This window comes from Pyrus communis, chromosome 11, assembly GCF_041283825.1.
Source record: "Pyrus communis isolate YQ-2024b chromosome 11, ASM4128382v1, whole genome shotgun sequence".
NCBI classification, from domain to species: Eukaryota; Viridiplantae; Streptophyta; class Magnoliopsida; order Rosales; family Rosaceae; genus Pyrus; species Pyrus communis.
In genome coordinates this window covers 25,510,832-25,532,781 of record NC_142575.1, presented here as the reverse complement: position 1 = coordinate 25,532,781, position 21,950 = coordinate 25,510,832, and the positions used below count along the sequence as shown (strand labels likewise).

At 37.5% G+C, this 21,950-nt stretch overlaps 2 protein-coding genes across 2 annotated transcripts; one reads left to right on the top strand and one right to left on the bottom strand.

The window, feature by feature from the left end:
• Positions 1 to 749: 749 nt before the first annotated feature.
• LOC137742867 (homeobox-leucine zipper protein ROC7-like) lies at positions 750 to 7,185 on the top strand. Its single transcript, XM_088680321.1, has 9 exons — positions 750 to 820; positions 3,203 to 3,299; positions 3,656 to 4,198; positions 4,303 to 4,407; positions 4,591 to 4,791; positions 4,924 to 5,067; positions 5,163 to 5,471; positions 6,626 to 6,734; positions 6,848 to 7,185. The coding sequence occupies exons 1-9, from the start codon at positions 750 to 752 to the stop codon at positions 7,183 to 7,185; spliced, it is 1,917 nt and encodes a 638-aa protein (XP_088536447.1).
• Positions 7,186 to 11,829: 4,644 nt separating this feature from the next.
• LOC137742481 (glucose-6-phosphate/phosphate translocator 2, chloroplastic) lies at positions 11,830 to 19,969 on the bottom strand. The gene is made up of 6 exons (XM_068482363.2): positions 19,587 to 19,969; positions 18,930 to 19,472; positions 18,287 to 18,512; positions 17,539 to 17,761; positions 16,765 to 16,978; positions 11,830 to 12,226 (listed from the first exon to the last, which is right to left on the bottom strand). Exons 2-6 carry the CDS (start codon positions 19,449 to 19,451, stop codon positions 12,215 to 12,217), a joined length of 1,197 nt encoding a protein of 398 aa, XP_068338464.2. The 5' UTR covers positions 19,452 to 19,472; positions 19,587 to 19,969; the 3' UTR covers positions 11,830 to 12,214.
• Between the last annotated feature and the right edge of the window lie 1,981 nt (positions 19,970 to 21,950).

The following is a 21,950-nucleotide window of genomic DNA, read 5'->3' as shown; positions in this document are numbered from 1 at the left end:
CTATTTAACGGTTATTTGAACTCCGATTTTGATGATTTTTTCGCGAGTCTTTTTGGAGCTTATCGACGGCCACGTAAATATGTAGCAGGCTCTTCCAAATTCACTATATATATATATATATATAAGCGGAGCGTCCTCATTGATAGTAGCTACACCGTGCATTGATGTGGCACAATTACACTGTGATAATGTTAGAGTAGCCACAACAGTGGTAGGGTGGTCTGATCGGGAGGTTCTTGAGTTTAACTCTGAATGAAAGCACCAATTGTTAGAACCAAATCTACACATTGCCACTTGTGGTAGAGATGCCCAAAAATGCTAACCTATAAAAAAACAAACAACCATAACCAAGCCAACAATCGAATGGGGTGTGCCGATCCAAGGCTATCAGACGGTCAGGATAGTAAGCAATATTAAGACTCAAGCAATGGACAAGAGAAATGCAGAGATTGCGTAACCAGAAGTGAACCCTAGAATAGTGTTTATACAAGTTGAGGAGAGGGCCTTTTAGAATATTAGAATCCTCATTAGACTAGGAGAATCCATGAGGATATATAGGAAGAAGATATTGTATCCTTTTAGGAGTGTGATTACTTGTAGTTGCATGTCAATCCTTAGATTGTAAAGACTCCAAGATTATAGGAAACATGTTGATTCCTTGCTAGATTAGGTTCCTAAATCTTGCGAAACAAGCATGATTTATCTCAGCGAAGTCAACGGACTTCGCCCACTGATTCTGAAACAGGATGATGGTGGCTTCGTCGATCTGTTTAGTCAGCTCCGCAATCAAGGTTGTTGAGTCCATATTTGGACTTCTAAGGTAAACGTATTCTGATCCGCCTTACTTCGACCCTAAAAAATCATGGTCCCATTGGGTGGTTTTAAGAAAGTGGAGTGATTGCAATTGAGACGAGTGTGGGAGAAAAGTTGTAGTTTTTTTTTTTTTTCCTTTTAAATTTGGTTCTATTTTGTTTGTAGTAAGAGATGTTGAGAGGAGAGACGTGGAGTTTGATTTTATGTTTTAATCTTTAATTGGTTTTTTTTTTTTTTTTTTGTGGTTTGGTATATTTATGCACAATTTAATTATATGATTATTTTTTGTCAGTTATGGGTAAAAGATTAGAATCATCTATTTCATATTTTTCATATCAATATTTCCACTGATAGATTTTAAATCCTATATCTAATGTAACTAGATAAAAGTCACACACTATGTGTGTGTTTAAATATTTGATAAAAAAAATTGGAAAAAAAAGGGGAAAAGTAGGAAGTGTGTGAGAGAAACTGGAGGAGTAAAAACTATGGTTACATGTGGATGAGGGAAGGAAAAAAACCAAAAAAATTTGTTTTTGCGAAATTACTTTATTTCCTATATATATTTTTTCTTTTATAATATTTGTTCAGTTATGATCAATCACAAGCAGCCCTTGTTACTTCTGTCCTGCTCATGATCAATCACAAACGTACAGGCCTTATTAATTAGTGAAAACGAGTCTAATTAGGGGACGTTTGTTTGCCCTCACTAACTGGAACTGGACTGGACTGGACTAGCTATTAGTCCAATACTGTGTTTGTTCCATGCTGGGACTAACATTAATGAGACTAAAGGGGACTAGCATGGACAAAACCCTTCACTAAGAGGTCTTAGTGAGACCCCCCAATAACCATGGGACTAGCTAAGACTATCCTCTATTTCTTGTCCTTGTCATGCTCAACGACCACTCCCGACAAACTCCTCGTCATCGCCGGTCACCTAGATTAATCATTAACTTCCCGACTCTCTTTTAGATCCATTTCAAAACCAACTTTCATATAAAATATACCAAATTGAAGCTGGGAGTGACAAGATTACGATTTTACTTGAATCGAGGCCAAAATGTGGTCGAATGTGGCTTCTTCAAATCCATGACAAATTCGAGCATGCAAAGCTAAGATCTCGGTCCAGGGATGGTGATGAATTTTTTGGCCGTGCTAACTTCATCCAATTTAATGAGGGTTGGCCAAAAAACACATCGAGAAACCTGCAACTCGTCGGGAAAATTGGAGCCGTGAGGTTCCATTCGAATAGCGCATAGCTAGAGAGGGAGGGAGGACAGAGAAATAGATACTGGAATCAATAAGGAGTTTGACCAGGAATGAGAAAGAGACATGAATTGAGAGGTGTGAGAGCAAAAAAAGAGGGAGAGGGTGGGACGATGAGATAAGAGGAAAAGAGTGGGACGGAAATGGTAGGAAAAGATGGAGAAAAAGATAAGATCATAATAAAATATTAATAATTTATATATTAAATAAAATAATATTAGAATTTGTTATTATCCAGCTTCTTAGTCCAATACTGCATCAAACGCTTCACTAAGTTAGTCCAGTTTAGTCTAGTCTAAGCCAGTCCAGCTTAGTCCTTTAAGCTAATCCAGTCCAGCTTAGTCCTTTAAGCTAATCCAGTCCGAGATAGTCCGGCGCAACAAACGCCCATCCATCGTGCAATTCGTCTTTTAAAGAGGAATGAATCCATGTACTCATTTGGGGAAGAAATCTAACTACTTTGCCACTTAAATTGGGTCTCTCGCAAAAGTCGATGCCTTTTCTGGCGACTATCGTTTTCCCGCAATCATATTGCACCTGGGGCGCACACTTTCATGAAGATAGGAACTGAATAAGTGACAGCATAACCCTACTTTCTCCAATCCCTAACCAATCAGCATACAGAATTCAGCCACGGCAGCTTCCCACTAGGGCATAAGTACCTTCACCTGGCAGTTTATCCCAGAAGTACAGCCTCACGACCTGAACCTCTTTCAAAGCCACGAGACAGATCTACAGAGCTTCACGCACCATTGTCATCTCCAAGTATTGCACAGCCTTTGCTTTAATCCCTAATCAATTCTTGCTACAGCTGAAAATGGCCGAAAGAGAAATGACCAGCCACAGTCATATTTCTAGCACCGGGGGGCTAACAACAATCTCCAAACCATGAATTATTCTGAGAATTTCGGAGAAGAGTCCCCAATTCTAAAGCTCCAACCCGTTGGTAAGTTCTGTGAAATAAGCTAGAGATGTAATTAATTAAGCTCAAATATATAGACATGCATTGCTTATCTTTCTCTTGTTGATCACTTTTCTTGGTTTTTTTTTTTTTTTTATGTTTTACTTTGTTGTCATCATCATCACGATTCTAATCGCATTAGGGTTTGTTTTTCTTCAGATCCGTGAAAGAAGTGTGTGCAGGGTCAAGTAGTAAGATTACAAAAACGGTTAAGGCGTACTGCGAATCAGGATTAGAGTTCTGGGTTGATTTGAAGGTAATTAAGATTAGATAGTTGATTTGTAGCAGCGTGGTCACCCTTTTGCACCCAAGTTCGAATCTCCTCCTTGTAGATTTTAATTAGAATGTCTTGTAAAAAAAAGTAAAATTTACTAAAAATCTTTTTTCATTTTGATTAGGATTGTCGGATACGAAGCACTTGAGTCTCATAAAGTTAACCTTCTATCTATCATCATTTCGATCTGCTTCGATATTTTGTCATGTTAACCAAAAGCAAATTTTTTTAAAAAAAATTTTTGTGTCAAGTTAACCGAGCTCAATCTTTTTTCATTTGTGTTATCAAATTTTGTCAAATTCAGTCGTCATACTTTTGGTTAACTTTCAGACAGATAGTCCACAACTTCATTTAGATCAATGGACCTACCTCAACTCACTGTGCCGGCACCCCCTCAAGGTTCATCCCGACAAGCTGATCACCTCTCAAATTTTGGCTCACAAATGCTTCTCGCAAGCAACAATATCCAAAGAGCCAGTGACCTACTCGTTTCAGTCTCACTAGGTGCTGAAATGAACAGAATCAAAACCACTGAGCTAGCTTCTCGAGCAATGGAAGAGCTGAAAAAACTGGCTTTGGCTAGAGAGCCTCTTTGGCAAGTTGACATAGAAAACAACACTGAAATACTGAGTGGGATCGAGTATACGAGGGAATTTGGGGATATCAGCACCACATTGACGGAGATAGTGAGAATGGTTGAGGTAAGAGAGTCTCAATCTCTGCCAAACTTGGACCTTAACAATTCTGAATATTCAGTAGGAAGTAACGAACATAGGCCAAGGGAACTTGGAGGACCCAAGCCTGCTAGTTTTGAAGCTTCACGAGAAATTGGTTTTGTCCAAATGAATCCCGCAAGCATTATTGAACTGCTAATGGATTTGGTAGGTTCTCATTTGAGAATCAACTTAATTTAATTTTTTTAAAGCAAGTTTGAACAAAGAATGCTAAAATGCTAATAATTGCTTAAATTTTGTTTGATAATTAGGGGCAGTGGTCACAAGCATTTTCTACTATCGTCTCTAGGGCATCGATCATGGGAGTGTTGTCATCCACTGGAGTGCAAGGAAACTATGATGGAACTCTTCAAGTGGTAATATAAATGCCCTATTTATAGACACAATTGTGCATGTGTGATGACTATATATGCTCTATTGATTGGTGTGAGATTCACGTACTGTGACCCCCACACTAATTAACCGCTAACGCTAACACTCCTCTTATGTTTATTAAACCGTAAAACTAATGATATCAAGTTATTTATTGTTGTTTCCAGATGACAGCTGAATTTCAGGCCCCTGCACCTTTAATCCCAACTAGAGAAAGTTATTTTGCAAGGTATTGCAAAAATCTGGGCGACAGCATGTGGGGAGTTGTGGATGTTTCCTTGGAAAAATTGTTTCAACTTCCATCAAGAAACTTTCGAAGACAACCTTCTGGTTGTTTGATTCAAGAGATGCCAAATGGATGGTCTCAGGTGACCTCACACACACACACACACACACACACACACACACATATTAAGTAAAAATTTCAATTTACTTAGCATGGTTGTGAAAAGCTTAATTAATTAATTAATCTACAAAATTGCTTCCTTTTGATATGCTAGGTTATATGGGTAGAACATGTGGAGGTAGATAATACACTTGTTCATAATCTTTTTAAGCTGTTGGTCAGTTCTGGTTTTGCATTTTCCGCAAAGCGTTGGGTTGCCACTTTGATTGGACAATGTCAATGGCTGGAAACTTTAACGGCCACAAGAACTACTCTTGCAGCTGATGGAGGTAAGTAATTCTACTAAACTATTTTTTTCTGCAGCTTGGAGTTAAGTACTTGCAGCTGGTGGAGGTAAGTAATTCTACTCTTGCAGGTGATGTTTCATCACAAGGAAGAAGAAGCCTATTGAAGCTTTCGGAGAGGATGGTGAGAAGTTTTTACATTGATAATATCAGCGGTTCTGCTGAGAACAAATGGATGCCACTGCCATTGGGCTGGCCAGTCTCTGGTGCTGAAAATGTAAGGATTTCAATGAAGAGTATCACAGATGACCCTGGAAAGCCTCCAGGTAGCACAGTAGTGTTTACTACTTCCATAGACCTTCCATTCCCTCGTAAACAAGTATTCAGTTTCCTTCGCGATGAGAAATGTCGAAATGAGGTATGCACTACTTAACTTTCAATGCAGTGATGTGTTTGTAAAAATAAGCATACAAAATTTACCTTAATTTATTTTAAGTTTTGAGCCATTAATATATTAAAATTGTTGAGAATGAGTCCCACATTGATGGGAGGAGGGGCCTTGCATGAGCTTATAAGAGGTTGGGTTACTCCCTATATTGTCAATTGGGTTTATGGTGGAACCCCTCAATTCTTTCATGATATCAGAGTAGGTTGTCCTACGTGTGAAGCCAAACAGCCACACGAGTTTGACATCACCCTGTTGTGTTATTCATATGTTAGGCTTGAAAATTCGCTTTACGTGAGGGGGCGTCTTGAGAATGAGTCCCACATTGATGAGAGGAGTGACCTTGCATGGGCTTATAAGAGGTTGTGCTACTCCCAATATTGCTAATTGATTTTATGGTGAAACCTTAACTTTCTTAAAAAATAACCAAACGAAAGAAAGATGAAGATCATCGTTAGATCTTGTACGTACTGAAAACTAGGAGTTGGATTTGAAAAATGAAACAATTATTGTTTGTGACGGTAGCTCTATGAGACATGCCAACGTAGTGTTCCGATGAATCACTTTTAGGAAGCTTTGTAAATGAAAGCATCTATTCATCTTGTAGTAAATACATATTTATATAACACACTTGCATGCTTTATTTAGCACTTCAAAAAGTTTTCATACATTTCTTCTTAATTATGAAAATACAGAAAGAGATAAGTATATGATGACTATTTTGAAGTGTTGATAACAATTTTCTTTAATTATTTATTAATTTCTAATCTTGCATCCGTCAACATAGTGAACACAAACCTTAAACCCTAAAGCTCATACGTAAGAAGTAACATTCTTGTTTTAATTATTTAGAAGGGAACTTTAATGAAAAATTTCCGGTACTGTTCACTTTAACGAAGAATCACATTTTTACACTAAAAAGTCAATCCTAGTACCATTCACTTTACTCTTTATTTTGTCATTTTCGTTAAAACTCAAAGTTTTCAAGCTCTTTTATTATTTTTCCTTATTTAGAATCCTTAATTTTCATTGACCAAAAAGAAAATTTAGAATCCTTAATTTCATGTGTAAACATCTATTCCAAAGAGATCGTGTTGATTTCCATTTACTTTGTGTATATAATACAGTGGGATATGCTTGCATCAAACCATGGCTTCGATGAATATGCATATTTTGCTAATGGCAAAACTCCAGGAAATCGTGTTTCCATATTGCGAGCCTTTAATTCCAATGTGAGTTGCAATATATATGTACCCCTAACTTTTATTTTGTTTGCCCTTTTATAAGTTAAAAATGTTTTAAGCTTGACTTCAACTTGTGTTAACACAAAATTTTGATTTAATTTGGAGGAATAAAGGAGGTTGGAATATTCTACTTGCAAGCAAGTTATACTGACACAACAGGCTCATACGTTGTTTATGCTCCGATCGATATGTATGCCATGACAGAGCTCATAAATGGTGGAAACCCAGATAATTTGGCTATTTTGGCTTCAGGGTTTTCTATCCTTCCTGATAAGCCAATGCACCGGGACGATACTGGCGGAAGTCTCTTGACAATTGCCTTCCACGTTGCTGCTGGAACTTCAACTCAAGAACATGTGTCTGCTCATCAACATGCCAATCTTATGTACTGTGTTCTTGCATCAACTGTTGTTTCAGTTGAGGAGGGATTACAATCTACCTAATTGCCAAATCTTAAATCGGTGAGTTATTCAAGTTCTGTAGGTTTAAATTTACTAACAGTATTTTAAGTTGAGGTGCTAGGAATTCGAAGAAATTTCAATTGCTTCGCCCAATACGTGGTGGAACTGATATTTAATTTTTCTACTTTTATGATTTAGGATTAATTTTCTTCAACGCTATGCTTTACATTCCTTTTTGTTCTATGTTCAACGTATGTATACTTTATTGTTTATCTCAAAGTGAAGTACCTAAAAAAATAATGGGAAAAAAGCCACATAATAAGAAAAGGAAATTATTTCTGCACTTTTTTTCCCTCCTTTTGTATACCTTTGTTTATTTTTGTTCCTTAATTCTCCTTTGCATTATTCAGTTAATCAGCAAAACAGAAATAAGAGTGAGGACAGAGAAAAAGAATGTAACTCACTTCCCATAAAAAAATAAGGGAATGAGCAAGACTATACAATATGTATAACACTAGAGATTACATTTATTATATTTCTCCATAGAGATTACAATATGAATTAAACAAGTATATGTTGTCAAGTGCAGACTCACACATGCGCATGCAGAAAGAGGAGGAGGAGGAAGAAGAGGGAGAAAGGGGGGGGGAGGGGGGGGGGGGGGGGGGGGTTGGTGGTGGTGTGCGGGCGGGGTGGGGTGGAGAGGGTGTTAATTATATAGTTGGAGTATTGAGCTTCGCCAATGGTATTGACATTATAGATAGAAGGTCGTTAAATGTATGTAAAGCCCTCTCGAATTGTTAGTCTTCGTTGATGAGTTTAGGTCTTTGTATATCTTTTACCATGTATAGGCTGCTATGTCAGTGACCCTCATTCTTTGTTAAAGGTATGTAGGTTTTAGTTTTATGTGCCTTGGATTCGCTTGATTGGAAGTGGAAGTATATATTTATTTGCCATAAACTCGATCGACCAAAACTTTTGGCAACAAAAATGTGGGGATTTCTCTTGTTGGAATATTTATTGATTGGGAGAAATCCCATTAGGGGAGTAATGTCGTCACTTAATCACTTATGAATTGCTCCAAAATTCAATTGAAACTTGATATATTAACTGAGTATCTGTGGCGCCCCCAAGGTTTAGTGAATTTGAGTAATATGGGCAAAGGGAGTTTTCTATTCTTTTTGGACTTAAAAAAATATTTAGGAAGTATAGATGCATAAGTATTCGTAATAGGTTATGATGGGTAGCCACTTAGTACTACAGTTTAGTAGTATTCATTTTTATTTGTAAGTGAAAGGTTAGATTCTCGCCAAAGGTGAAGTTGAACCACATTATTATGGCTAGCTCAGTGTGAGATCATGCCTTACTGAGAATATTTTGGAATACCATACTTTATCGAACTTATGTTCTTTGTAGTATATATGATGGATGACTATATACTATTTATGAACCTGTTTTTACACTTCTTTATAGTATATATGATGAATGACTATATGTAATAGGTTTTCCGAAAACCCTAGCATGCCATAAAACCTTTCATGAAACATATATTGTATAATGTGCTAAATAGTGGTATCATGTATTAGTATCTCACGGCCGAAGCCACCAATCTACGTCCGGCCAAAGTTAATATAAATATCTCCCTCGTAGGCAAAACATTGACCACTAGATACGCACAAAAACATTGAATATAATCTTTCCAACATAAGTACATATATCTCAAAAACATCTTCAGGAACGAGATATACGACCCGAGCTACGAGGCATTCCCCTACCAATGACATCGTGTCATCCTCTCTACTTTGACATTATTGTAATAGCACATTCCGCTTGTATTCTGAATTAGAAGTATGCTCTGAACATGTCATGCACTATCATTATGTTTTCATTCTTTGCAGTTGAATATTATTATATTTTTTTAGTAGTTTGTATTTACTTATTACATTGCATAGTTTTGTGCGAAATTTATATGCATGTTTCACATGTTCTCGACATATGCATTCATTAAATGGCTTTCATCACCCTTGGGTGTCGGCCAGCACTTGACCATCCCGATGTCCCTCGAACATCAGAATTGGGGCATGTCACATATTTTTAGACCACATGATTATATAGCAGTTAATGGTTGAACTACTTCTTTAAATCATTAAAGAAGAAATCCAATAATCAACCGTCACATTATGTGCCCTCCAAAATGTGGTCTAAAAACAAGGTATTCATAGCATTTTTCATTGACTTGATATTGGAAGGTTAGTTTCTCTTAATCCTCTATAATTTTTTATTAATTACTCTCTATATTGACTTGATAAGGGAAGGTAAACTTCAACATAGAAAAAAAAAACATTTAAAGCCTCAAAAAATTTAATTAGCTCACAACTCCAAGCAGGTATCATACTCTATTGTAAATACTATATATATATATATATATATATATATATATATTTGACATTTATGTGAGGCCCATCCTCACCTAAAATCCTGGCTCCACCACTGTACGAGGTAACAACACCTAGCCATTTTGCACCAAAACGGAAGTGGCAGAAGAACTAGGGAAAAAGGGGAAGGAGGACCAAGCCACAATTAGAGATTCCTTAAGGAACTCCAGAAGGGAGTCATCTACCTTCAAGAAGGGGGGCATGAGCCATTAACAAAGATCCAAGAACTCAGCCCAGGAGGAAAGGGTGAGAATGTTAGAGTAGGTACTGCACCAAGCTGGGGAAATCTCTCCCCAAGTGTAAACACTCTTGAAACCCCAAGAACATCTCCCCCTGCATCCTTAGTATTTTCCATAGCTTTTCCTTTGAGCATTCGAGCCATTAGAAGCCTTGTTTCGTTACCACCCTAGGAAACCCAGATCATCCAACCAAGAATATCATGCAACCATGAAAACTCTCTCTCATGTTAAACTGATAAACTTCTAGCTTCCACACCATGCATTACTTGAGTAAGTCATTATCATGCTATCTTTGAGTCACTAGTCCAACCCGGATATTTCTTAAGACGTGTTAATTCTTTCAAGATATTCCAGAACTTGGTACGAAATCGAACCAAGGGAGACAAGAGGATGTTCTTAAAACCCAAGTCCATCTCGACCTAAAAGTCCCCCAACAAAGATTGATTGAAATTCATTTTTTTTAGTTGAAAAGGTTAATTGAAAATTAAGCCACCCATACTTGCGGAAGTACACGAGTTGAAGGAAAACTTGGACCGACGTACATATGTTGTGAAGTTCATAGTACAAAACGAAAATTAATATATTTTATATAAACAATTGATCAACAAAAACTCTTATGTTATTCTATAGAGTTAGTTGAGTTGGTAAAGATTGTTCACTTCCCTAAACTGAGGTCTAAGTTCTAGTTCAACAACCAATAATCTCTTTTAATGGGCGATCTATGAAGAAAAAAATAAAAAAATAAAAGCTAAGACCCAAGTCCTTAAAAGAGGCTTGTTATATTATTGACCCTAAAAACTACCTAGCCTACGTGGCGCGCAAACCGAGTAATTAATAAGCTAACTATGTCATTCGGTTGAATGTGGGGCATGCCAACTTGTTGGCCGAGTTCGGCTAGGGAGTAAAATATGTTGATGTGGCGTTAGGTGTGCTGTTGACTTCTGCGTCCTGCCATTGTGGCTGAGGAAGGAACTCTTCTCGGCCTTTGAGTTCTAGAGCCTGAAAACAAGGTTGTTAGTTTCTTCGAAGTTCACGAATCGTCGACACGGGGTTTGGTCTCAGTAATTTTATTTGTGCAAATATAAATACGCCGAACTGGTATCAGATTGTATGGACACAAATACTCAAAAGAGATAAGTGTCTTGATTGTAAATGTGGTTTGCCCGTCTGAATGCCGAACTCTAAAATGTACTTGCGAATATCCAGTAATTAAATAAACTCGAGTTTCAATGTGTCGAGCCTTGTAACACCTCACTTTACCAATAAAGCTGATGAGATGACCTCTTCCAACAAGGACTAGGAAATCCCTGTTAACCAAGACTTGGATAGATAACCAGTGGGTCTCGAAGCAGTGTTGCGTGTCCAAACTGAAGGTGCTCATCAATCGACTGATTCTACAGCTCCAATGTTGTTTATCCAAACTAAAGATGTTGTTGGTTGCCTCCACAGTGCTGTTTATCCAAACTGAAGATTTGATGGTGGGGAAAAAGAAAATAAAAATCTTAAGATGTTTGAGATGTTTGCTAAAGGCAGTTGTGTATTGAATTGGAGAGAGCTTTGAATGATGCACTCTCCTCTCTATTTATAGTAGTAATTTCCTTAATGGCCAAGGTAATATTTCACTCAGACTAGAATTCCTCAACCCAATCTGATTAGATTTCGACTGATCCTAACCCCCATAGGATTCTAAACCAAGCTCTTTAATCATTTAGATTCAATCCCTTGATTCTCGGCATCTCTTCTAATTCGAAGCATCCTTCACTTCTGAAGAATCCTTACTGCACTAGGATTCGACCACTTTATCCTTATCCCATCAAAATCATCTTCTGATAGGATTTGGCCGAACTCTACTGGACTTGGCCCATGGCAAAGAATGTTCCCAATATTCCTTATTGGACAAAGAACAATTCTAAGCTTCGCCAAAATATTATTTTGGGCCCAAACAAATATGCACTGAGCTAGGATGGGCTAAGACCCAAGTCCTCATTATTTAAGTTAAAGCACACATGAAAGAAACAAAAACTGCAGCAGGAGGACGATGCTGCCCTTATATATTTATAATCCGGGATACAAAGCTCATGAAGCATACACCAACCAATCCATTTGGAATATGCTCTCAATGGTCCACATTGACATTTATACCCTGCTTATTATTAAATATTTCTCCCTCCAACCTCATTAAAATAAAAATAATGAAAAAACAAAAGAAAACAAAAAACCTGTCTAGTTCTTCAGGTGGAAATGTTGTCTCGATCATTATTGGTATCTACAATTACACTCTTGGTTCATACGTCCAAAATTCAGTAACGATGGATCGTCACCGCTCCACCGCCACCGCCTCCTCCCTTTCCTGTCGTTTATGTTGCATGCAGGTAAATTTCCTCGAGCCCGAGCTTCTCACTGCTTTACCTGAACAAAAAGGTATGTTGTTTAGGGTGAAGGAGCAGATATTTGTGTTTGGTATCATAATGGGGAAACCAAAGCATATTCCAACATCATGCGGTCGGTGTCAAATTAGACGCCTAATAGCGTTCTTGACATTAATTAATGGAATAAATGATGAAATAAGCTTATAAATTCATAGTAAAGTTAGGTAGGCTTTGATGGTCCAACCACAGCATGACAAAGGCCACCTAACACTACCAAAATCAACATCCTAGTTAGTGGCAACCGAACATGATCCTCGCCGGTATATACATCTACCCCGAATTGAGCCTCCACCTAAATCTTCAATAAGGTAGGTTAAAGAGAGTAGAGGTCTAACGTAAAAAGAAAATACCTAGTTTGAGGTACCAATGCCATCACTATCGTAAGCATCGTGGTACAACTCACAACCAGCAACAAAATCCCCCAGATTTCTTGTTGGCACCTTTAACGTACAAACAAAAGCCATGCGAAGAATGCAAACAAATAATTTGTCTAGATCTATATAGGTCTTCACCAACATACAAACCCACAGTTGAATAGTTTAAAATACAAGAAATAAAGACACCGAGAAATTTACGAGGTTCGGCAAAAACCTGCCTACGTCCTCGGAGAGATATTGCTCTTCACTATGAGAAAAAACAGTACAAGTTACACATGAGTTAAATCGACATAACCCAATCCCATATCCCTTGTACACCCACTCACAGAATTTTCTCAAGAGCCTCACTCTACCCCAAGAGTTCTTTCACAAGAAACCTTTCACTCTAGCTCTCTTGATTTCTCTCTGCAACTCTCTCTACGACCATAAGGCATAACAAATGCCTTAATATAAAATGTTCAACTTTTCCCATGGGAGAGCCGAATGCTCTCCCCTTGGATGCTTCTTTATGCTTTCTCATCATGATGCTTCCTCATCATGATGTTCCTTCATCATTTTCTTATTTCTTGCTTTCGGCTTCTTTAACAAATGCTGCCAATTAACACAATAGGAAAACCATCTCGTGGCTTTCACATGGACCAAATAATTATGGCTTTGAAAAAGCCACAAAACAAGGAGCAAATCAAGCCACAAAATAAGGAACAAATCAAGCCACAAAACAAGGAAACATAATCCTCATCATGATGTTCCGTCATCAATATTGTTTTGTTTCCTAGCCTAATTTGGCCACTATCCAACAGTCTGAAGCTAAATGTTTTTTTTGCTTGCAGCAGCTGCACATGCATTGGCAGTGACTGAATTGGAACAGGACCAACGAGGTTGATTCAGAGTGTGCATGCTGGTACGTAAGGCCAATGGACTTTGGTACAGTTTGATTCGAGTCTCTCTGATGTTTTCGAATTTGGCCAATGTGGAGATTGTTGGATAGTGGTCAAATTAGGCTACGAAACAAAACAATATTGATGAGGGAACATCATGATGAGGATTATGTTTTCTTGTTTTGTGGCTTGATTTGTTCCTTATTTTGTGGCTTGATTTGCTCCTTGTTTTGTGGCTTTTTCAAAGCCATAATTATTTGGTCCATGTGAAAGCCACGGGGTGGTTTTCCTATTATGTTAATTGGCAGCATTTGTTAAAGAAGCCGAAAGCAAGAAATAAGAAAATGATGAAGGAACATCATGATGAGGAAGCATCATGATGAGAAAGCATAAAGAAGCATCCAAGGGGAGAGCATTCGGCTCTCCCATGGGAAAAGTTGAACATTTTATATTAAGGCATTTGTTATGCCTTATGGTCGTAGAGAGAGTTGCAGAGAGAAATCAAGAGAGCTAGAGTGAAAGGTCTCTTGTGAAAGAACTCTTAAGGTAGAGTGAGGCTCTTGGGAAAATTCTGTGAGTGGGTGTACAAGGGATATGGGATTGGGTTATGTCGATTTAACTCATGTGTAACTTGTACTGTTTTTTCTCATAGTGAAGAGCAATATCTCTCCGAGGACGTAGGCAGGTTTTCGCCGAACCTCGTAAATTTCTCGGTGTCTTTATTTCTTGTATTTTGAACTATTCAACTGTGGGTTTGTATGTTGGTGAAGATAATCAGCCAAGGCACAACAATTGGTATCAGAGCTTTGTTGGAAGCTTTGGTTCATTGAAGGTTCAGATTTATTATTCACCATGATGACTACAAACATGTCGTTTTCAGTTGAGAAGTTTAATGGGAATGGCAGTTTTACTCTCTGGCAGATGAGAGTAAAGGATGTCTTGACTCAACAAGGCTTGGTTAGAGCTTTGAAGGGAAAAGATGGGAAGCCTAAAGAAATGACAGATGACCAGTGGGAGGAGCTGGAGTCGCGTTGTGTTAGCATGATTCGACACTGCATAGCTGATAACATTATCAACAATGTTATGGATGAAGATTCTGCGTCTGCACTGTGGGAGAAGTTGGAAAAACTCTATATTGCTAAGAGTTTGACCAACAAGTTACATCTGAAGAGGAAGCTGTACAAGCTGAAGATGGATGAAGGCGGGAATCTCATGGACCACATGAATGTGTTCAATGGATACTTGGATCAATTGAGGAAAATTGATGTTAAGGTTGAGGAAGAAGATAAAGCCCTATTACTTCTTACCTCACTTCCAGATTCGTATGAGAATCTTGTGACAACCTTATTGCATGGAAAAGATACAATAAGTTTAGAGCAGGTGCAGGCTTCTTTGGTGTCTTATGATACACAAAAGAGGAAGACCATTGTTGATGGTGGGCACGAGACTGCTTTAGCTGTTCAAGGTTGGAATCATGGAAGAACATTGGGAGGAGGATTTGAGAGAGACAGCAAGTTCAAATCAAGCTCCAAAGGCAAGGGACCACAATGCTATGACTGCAAAGAATTCGGGCATAAAAAGATAAATTGTCCTTTGAGAAAAAGAAAGGATGATCTTGGTCCAGGTAGCAGCAATTTTGTGGCGGAAGACTTCGAGTATGCCCTCTAGGTACTCGAAGCAACACATCTCCTGGTGATGTATAGTCTCAAATGTTGCAGGGGTTTTGCAGCAGGTGGAGCTATGGGATTCACAGGTGATGAGATGGTCCTGAAGAATGAGAAGTGTGAGGAATGTTTGTCTGGCTCGACGGGTGTTGCTAGAAATGGGTGCACTGACAAGTTTCCAAGTTGCAGACAATGAAGAGGAGGAAAACCAGCTGGAGGAGACAAGGATGTGTCGAGATCCTGTCTGAAGCTAAATGTTTTTTTTTTCTTGCAGCAGCTGCACATGCATTGGCAGTGACTGAATTGGAACAGGACCAACAAGGTTGACTCAGAGTGTGCATGCTGGTACGTAAGCCCAATGGACTTTGGTACAGTTTGATTCGAGTCTCTGTGATGTTTTCGAATTTGGCCAAGGTAGAGATTGTTGGATAGTGGTCAAATTAGGCTAGGAAACAAAACAATATTGATGAGGGAACATCATGATGAGGATTATGTTTCCTTGTTTTGTGGCTTGATTTGTTCCTTATTTTGTGGCTTGATTTGCTCCTTGTTTTGTGGCTTTTTCAAAGCCATAATTATTTGGTCAATGTGAAAGCCACGGGGTGGTTTTCCTATTATGTTAATTGGCAGCATTTGTTAAAGAAACCGAAAGCAAGAAATAAGAAAATGATGAAGGAACATCATGATGAGGAAGCATCATGATGAGAAAGCATAAAGAAGCATCCAAGGGGAGAGCATTCGGCTCTCCCATGGGAAAAGTTGAACATTTTATATTAAGGCATTTGTTATGCCTTATGGTCGTAGAGAGAGTTGTAGAGAGAAATAAAGAGAGCTAGAGTGAAAGGTCTCTTGTGAAAGAACTCTTGAGGTAGAGTGAGGCTCTTGGGAAAATTCTGTGAGTGGGTGTACAAGGGATATGTGATTGGGTTATGTCGATTTAACTCATGTGTAACTTGTACTGTTTTTTCTCATAGTGAAGAGCAATATCTCTCCGAGAACGTAGACAGGTTTTTGCCGAACCTCGTAAATTTCTCGGTGTCTTTATTTCTTGTATTTTAAACTATTCAACTGTGGGTTTGTATGTTGGTGAAGTTAATCAACCAAGGCACAACAGTAATATATTAACGGTTGGCACACGTCCTAACAACTTAAAGTTGTGGAAATAATGGGTAAACAAACAAAAATCATAGGACGTTAAAACAAGGGATTCCGACATTCAGGGTTCAAATCCCTTTAATTTGAACCTCCTAACCTAATTTTAAGTCCACATTTGCGTTTTTAACAAAAGCGGGACATATGACACATTAGAGGTAGAGGAAAAGTGTTCGTCATCGTGGTATCAAAATGGTATTCATGAAACTCTGACTGCCCTATTTTGTTGAATTCCTGATGTTGCCGGGTAAAGAAGCCCACACGTAAAAGAGAATGCTAGAATATATGAACAATAATTGGTGCACATTCTAATAATTGATGTCCTGAAACTATGGCATACCAACAAAATCTATCATGAATGTCCCAGTTAATAGGTGTAATCAGCAAAAATATCGTAAGTAAATTATGAACAATCAACCTCAATGCATAAAGAGAACATGGGCACACCTGGGAATACAAGAAGGTTCCAAAAATTGCAATAGCAGCTCCAAGGGCATTGACGGGCTGGACAGGGGTGTGGAATATGATGATGGAGGATACTATGACGGATATACGTTTCATGGTGTTTCCTATGCTAAATGTCAAGGGAGAAATCTCATCCAGGGACATGTATGACACTTGGTTGTACAGATGATAGAAGACACTCTGAGCCGCCATCCACCTATTCGATATAATCAACAGCAACTCGTAAGTAAAGGCATTTATAAAAATACTTAAAACAAAAGGTATCACTGTATTAAATAAGAACAAACACAAACTTTGCTCCTACAGGGATTCAAGTTCCAACCAGCATTTACAACACATGGTCTCTGCAACAACACATTGCCAAAAGTTTCTGGCTTCATACACGAAATAAAAACTATGAATTGCATAAAATAATGAGTAACCAGCACCTTATAGTCAGGACTGTAAATACAGCAGCATTTCAATAATTAACACATATTTAGTACTGGTTAAAGTCCTCCGAGAAAAAGAATAGAAAAGTGATCATGGCAACTTATTATAACTATCAGCTAAACATGCCAAAGAAAGCTCAAGACCTACTACTTTGTTTGCATGTAGAAAGACGTCATGAACAGTAAGAACAAGATCATCTGATTAGATATACTTCTAGCACACTTACCTTCCAATTAACAGCAATGTGCAAATATCGAACCACACAATAAACGTATCATAGCCAGTAACAGGCCAAGAAATCACAGTTAGATGACATGTGATTACCATATCAAGTTGGGTCCAATTTGAGCGAAGGCTGTATCAAATCCAGCTTTCCACATCTGTGGTCCTTCCACCGCAATCGCAAATGGTATGAGAATTAGGAGAGACATAATAGATAAAAGAGCATAATAGTTCATTCCGCTAACAGACTTCCCCTTCATGCCCTTCTTAGAAAAAATGTTCCGAAATACAAAGGCCAAGTTTGATATCATGGCCCCCATGAATCCTGAAACAAACAGTAAAAGGACCAAATTTAAGACTCTAGAACCTTAAAGAAAAGAAAAAAAATTACACTTTATACAATATAATGGCAGAGTAATTAATCACACTAAAACCCTGCAACTGGCCAGAAACTCATCCCGGTTTTTGGAAAACACTGGAAGGAGAAAGAAGCTGGCTATGACAACCAACTACAGATAGAAGAAAATCAACTGAAATATTTTTCTTTTGGTCAGATAGAGTAATTGAAACATATAGCATGAAGAATGGAAAATTAATTTGGTTGCAGAAGAATACGAAGGCAAAGTATGTATCTTACGTGCTTTAATCTTGACTGAGGCAGCATTAGAGCCTAACTTAGCCTTATTGCACAAAACTCCCCAACAATAAAGATTTTAATTTTACCATATATTTGCTTTCTTTTCCAACGGAGACTAACAAGGATTGCAAATACCAACTCAGGAGATAATAAGATCAACAAACCAATAATTTTACAATTCCATTCCCTCTGGGACAAGAACAAAATGGTTACCTATCATGTTAAAGTTAAGCTCTGTCAAGGCAGCAAGACCGCAACCACCGATGATTGGAAGGAGGGACAGGTAGACTGACATAGGGAAGGACTCGCCCAGCAAGAACCTTGAAACCAATACACTGAAAGCTGGCTCTCCACTCTTGATGATATGGGTGAAAGAAACTGCAACCTTAGACATACTAACAGTAGCTGCTACATGCCCAATTGTATGTGCCACAGCAACCTGTTCAGGGAAAATCAAACAATAAAATCACAACCCATAATCGAAAACTGAAAGAGAATTTTCAAGCAAAATGACAACAAACCACCAAAGCCTCTAAGTCATTGTTTGGCTGGAAAGAAAAACTTCAATCTCTATAACTTTCTCAACATTTGAGACCTCTCAAACTTCACCTTCTTTCCTTTATCTTAATTTTCTCAGCAACCAAACAAAATGGTTATCTTCACACAATAAAGACACCCGACAATCCTAAATGGCTCCCGATATTGAATTTTCAAGACCATTAAACATAACAAGTTAAAAACTTCACTTTCCATTATTCTCCTCCATTTCTCGGAAACCCCAAAAGCATGTATACATATATATATATGTAAAAGGAAAACAACAACATCAAAAAATAAAAAACCCAATCCAACTCACAGGAAACAGAGCTTTCCAGAACTCCATATCAACTTTGGGGGCCTCAGCAATCCTGGTGACCCAGGAGACTAGCATGATCAAAGACCCACATGCGAGAGACAGAGTGGAGGTGAGCCATGGGAAGGGGTAAGCATTCAACACCTTCTTATTGTATATATTGAACACCACGTTCAGCGCCCACCACATAGCAAAATATACGCCGATCTTCAGTTTCTTTGCCGCCTCCACTTTCGCATCGACATTCGCAAGGTCGACGTTGGACTCGATCGGCTGTGATCGGTCGGCCTCGAACGCCCGACATTTGTTCACACTTGTTCGAGTCGGCTTTGGCAACCCACCAAGACTCCTGATCGCAGACACGTGCAAGGCCTTTTGGACCGAGATTACTGATCTCTGAGTCTTTTGGCCCTGGAGAGACGGAAAAAGCAGTGATCGTTGCACCGGCGTCGGCCGTGTGCTCCGCCGCAGAAAGATGTCGGACCCGTTTGTCACGGCGGAGTATTGCTTCACAGAGCAGATCATGGTGAAAATTCAAGTGGGTTTCTATGGAAGGCGGAGAGAACAAAAAAACAGAAGAGATCAAATCACATCAAATCAATGGGGTGATGGAGCAAAAAACAAAGAACAAAAAGGAAAGAATTTATGAGTTTTGTTTACCTGAAAAGGTTGAATAAGTTAAACCCAGAGCGGTAGATCTTCAATATATAGTAAAGATCGAAGCTTTTCCAATAAAAAAAACAACTACGAAAAGCAAAGGAACTATTTTTCTGTTTTTTATTTATTTTTTTATGATCGGAGAAGTTGGAGTAGCTCTCAGAAAAATAGGAGATTTTGTTTTATAAAATGTTTGAATTGAATTTGTTAAGGGTTGGGTTTGGTGGAGGGGGGTGGCTTTGAGATCTCATTCGGGAGAGAACAATGCTGAGTTGCTCATTTATACCAAATAGTCATGTGAGTCTCCGCATCTTTTTGCATTAAAGTATTCCATCAACTTTCTCTACTACAAAGTATTCGTTTCTGTTTCTTTTTTTGGTCAGAGTACGTTTCTGTTCCTATAAGGTGCTTTTCTAGGCGGGGATATGCTGTGTTCTGTGTAGTGTGAAGGATGATACCAATTATCTCGATGAGAATTCTCTATTTTCTTAATCTCTCTTCTCTTCTCTTTTCTCTTACTTGAACAGTTAAGTTACGTCAATATTTTATATTGATATTTTATAGATAATAAGACAAAAATAATGTGTGAGAAAAGGAGAGGAAAAAAGATGAGAATAAAAAGAGAGAATATATTCCAATTATGTCTTGCCTTGTCAGTATGTAGGTATGCTAGTGTAGTTGAGGAAAATAGCTCAAAGAAGCATCTTCAGACCATCATTAAAAGGAATGTCAAATTTTAATAGTCAAATTGCAATTGATGACTGATATAGCAACTTGAAGTCTTATATTAAATTTTGTACTTCTCCAACCGAATTGTCAAATGTTATTTTTTTTTATTTAAATAGAGCTTTGAATAGTTGTAATTATTAAAAAAAAAAAAGGGTAAATTGTTGAAACAAAATTTCTATTGGTTAAATGTTAGTAAAATAAGGGACACATCATTAAAATCAATTAAAAATATATTTGACGTTGATATCAAATTTAACTCCTAATTACAAAGTTTTCAAATCCAGTCAGCAAATAACACTTCGGTTTGTAGACTTTTGATGATAAATATATACAATGACATTCCACCTAAGATTTTGACATCTTATTTGGAAATGCTCTTAGAAGCCATAACTTACAAGAACATCAATGATCATAACTTGAAGTATTTATTTAATAACACAGTGTCATATATTGATAAAATAAAATAAAATACAATGCCATGTATTAAAAAATTTACCCATATCATTGGTTTATTAAAATAAGATGTCACGGTAGCGGTGCCTATTTCATAAAAGTTCTCTTTCGAATGCGGATCTTTAGCTAATTTAAATAAAAGTGCACAAATTGGCAACAGACTCTCTATCCGTGCTCTATTTTAGTTTTGTGAACAATTGTTCTTTTGACTTCAAAGAGAAGGAGAGAGAATTTAAAATGCTAGTTAAACATAAAAAGTTACTATGGAGACCTGAAAATGATGAGAAAGGTGAAACTAAAATATTTAGAGTTTGTTAAAATACATAGTATTGTTAGAGATGTTAAGTTAAATTGTCAAGCGAAAATAATTTTTTGACACTATTCATTAGCTAATCTAACAAGATTTTAAACAATTGTTCTTTGACTTCAATACACTGCACTCCGAGTTCAAATCTTCTCCCTCCTATTAGTATAAATTAGTGTAAAATATCACTTATAATAATAAACATAAAACTACCCAAACTTTATGGAATTTTTAAGTTTTCGACGAAATTGTCAACATATTCAAACTCATACACGAACTCCTTATAACAATGCCATGGTGGTAGATATTCAATGAGTGAGTTTAACTTAATGAAGATATGTTAGATAGAATTCAAAAAATCAACTTCAATCATGCTCTTTATTCACTTTTTAAAATAGAGATTATTCTACGTACTCTTAAATCTAGAGAGAGGAACTCTTAGTGGGTTTCTATAACTAATGCTCATTTTATCAACATTATTTAAAATGAGTGTTCTAAAAAAAAAAAGCATAGCTGCTATGCGGATGGCCAGGTCACAATTAATTTTAAGCCTTTTGAAAATCAAGTGGGTCGTATAGGTTGGCTAAGTGACTATTTTTTGTTTTTATTAAGTGTCTTAGGGCTGGTTTGGTATTGTTGTGCTTTGAAAAAAAGCTATTTCTACTGTGCTGTGAGAATAAGCAGCTGTGAAATAAAGTAGCAGAGTGTTTGGTAAACTTTTTTGTAAAAGTGCTTTTGAAAGAAAAGAAAAAAAAGCAGTATTAGAGTGTTTGGTAAACTTTTATGTAAAACAGATGTGAAAAAAAACTGGTTTTTCAAAGCTAGGTTTTGCAGCTTCTTGTTTTTGGCTTTTTTTCACTCAAAACTGTAAAAAAAAGCTG

Excerpts from the sequence above, each read along its gene's own strand:
- LOC137742867 (XM_088680321.1), top strand. The coding sequence starts at position 750 with ATGGTGGCTTCGTCGATCTGTTTAGTCAGCTCCGCAATCAAGGTTGTT. Across the intron at positions 4,408-4,590 it reads ATGATGGAACTCTTCAAGTG|ATGACAGCTGAATTTCAGGC; the intron begins GTAATATAAATG and ends TGTTGTTTCCAG. Across the intron at positions 5,068-5,162 it reads AATGGCTGGAAACTTTAACG|GTAAGTAATTCTACTCTTGC; the intron begins GCCACAAGAACT and ends CAGCTGGTGGAG.
- LOC137742481 (XM_068482363.2), bottom strand. The coding sequence starts at position 19,451 with ATGATCTGCTCTGTGAAGCAATACTCCGCCGTGACAAACGGGTCCGAC. Across the intron at positions 18,513-18,929 it reads TCTGGAAAGCTCTGTTTCCT|GTTGCTGTGGCACATACAAT; the intron begins GTGAGTTGGATT and ends TTCCCTGAACAG. Across the intron at positions 17,762-18,286 it reads GCTTAACTTTAACATGATAG|GATTCATGGGGGCCATGATA; the intron begins GTAACCATTTTG and ends TGTTTGTTTCAG.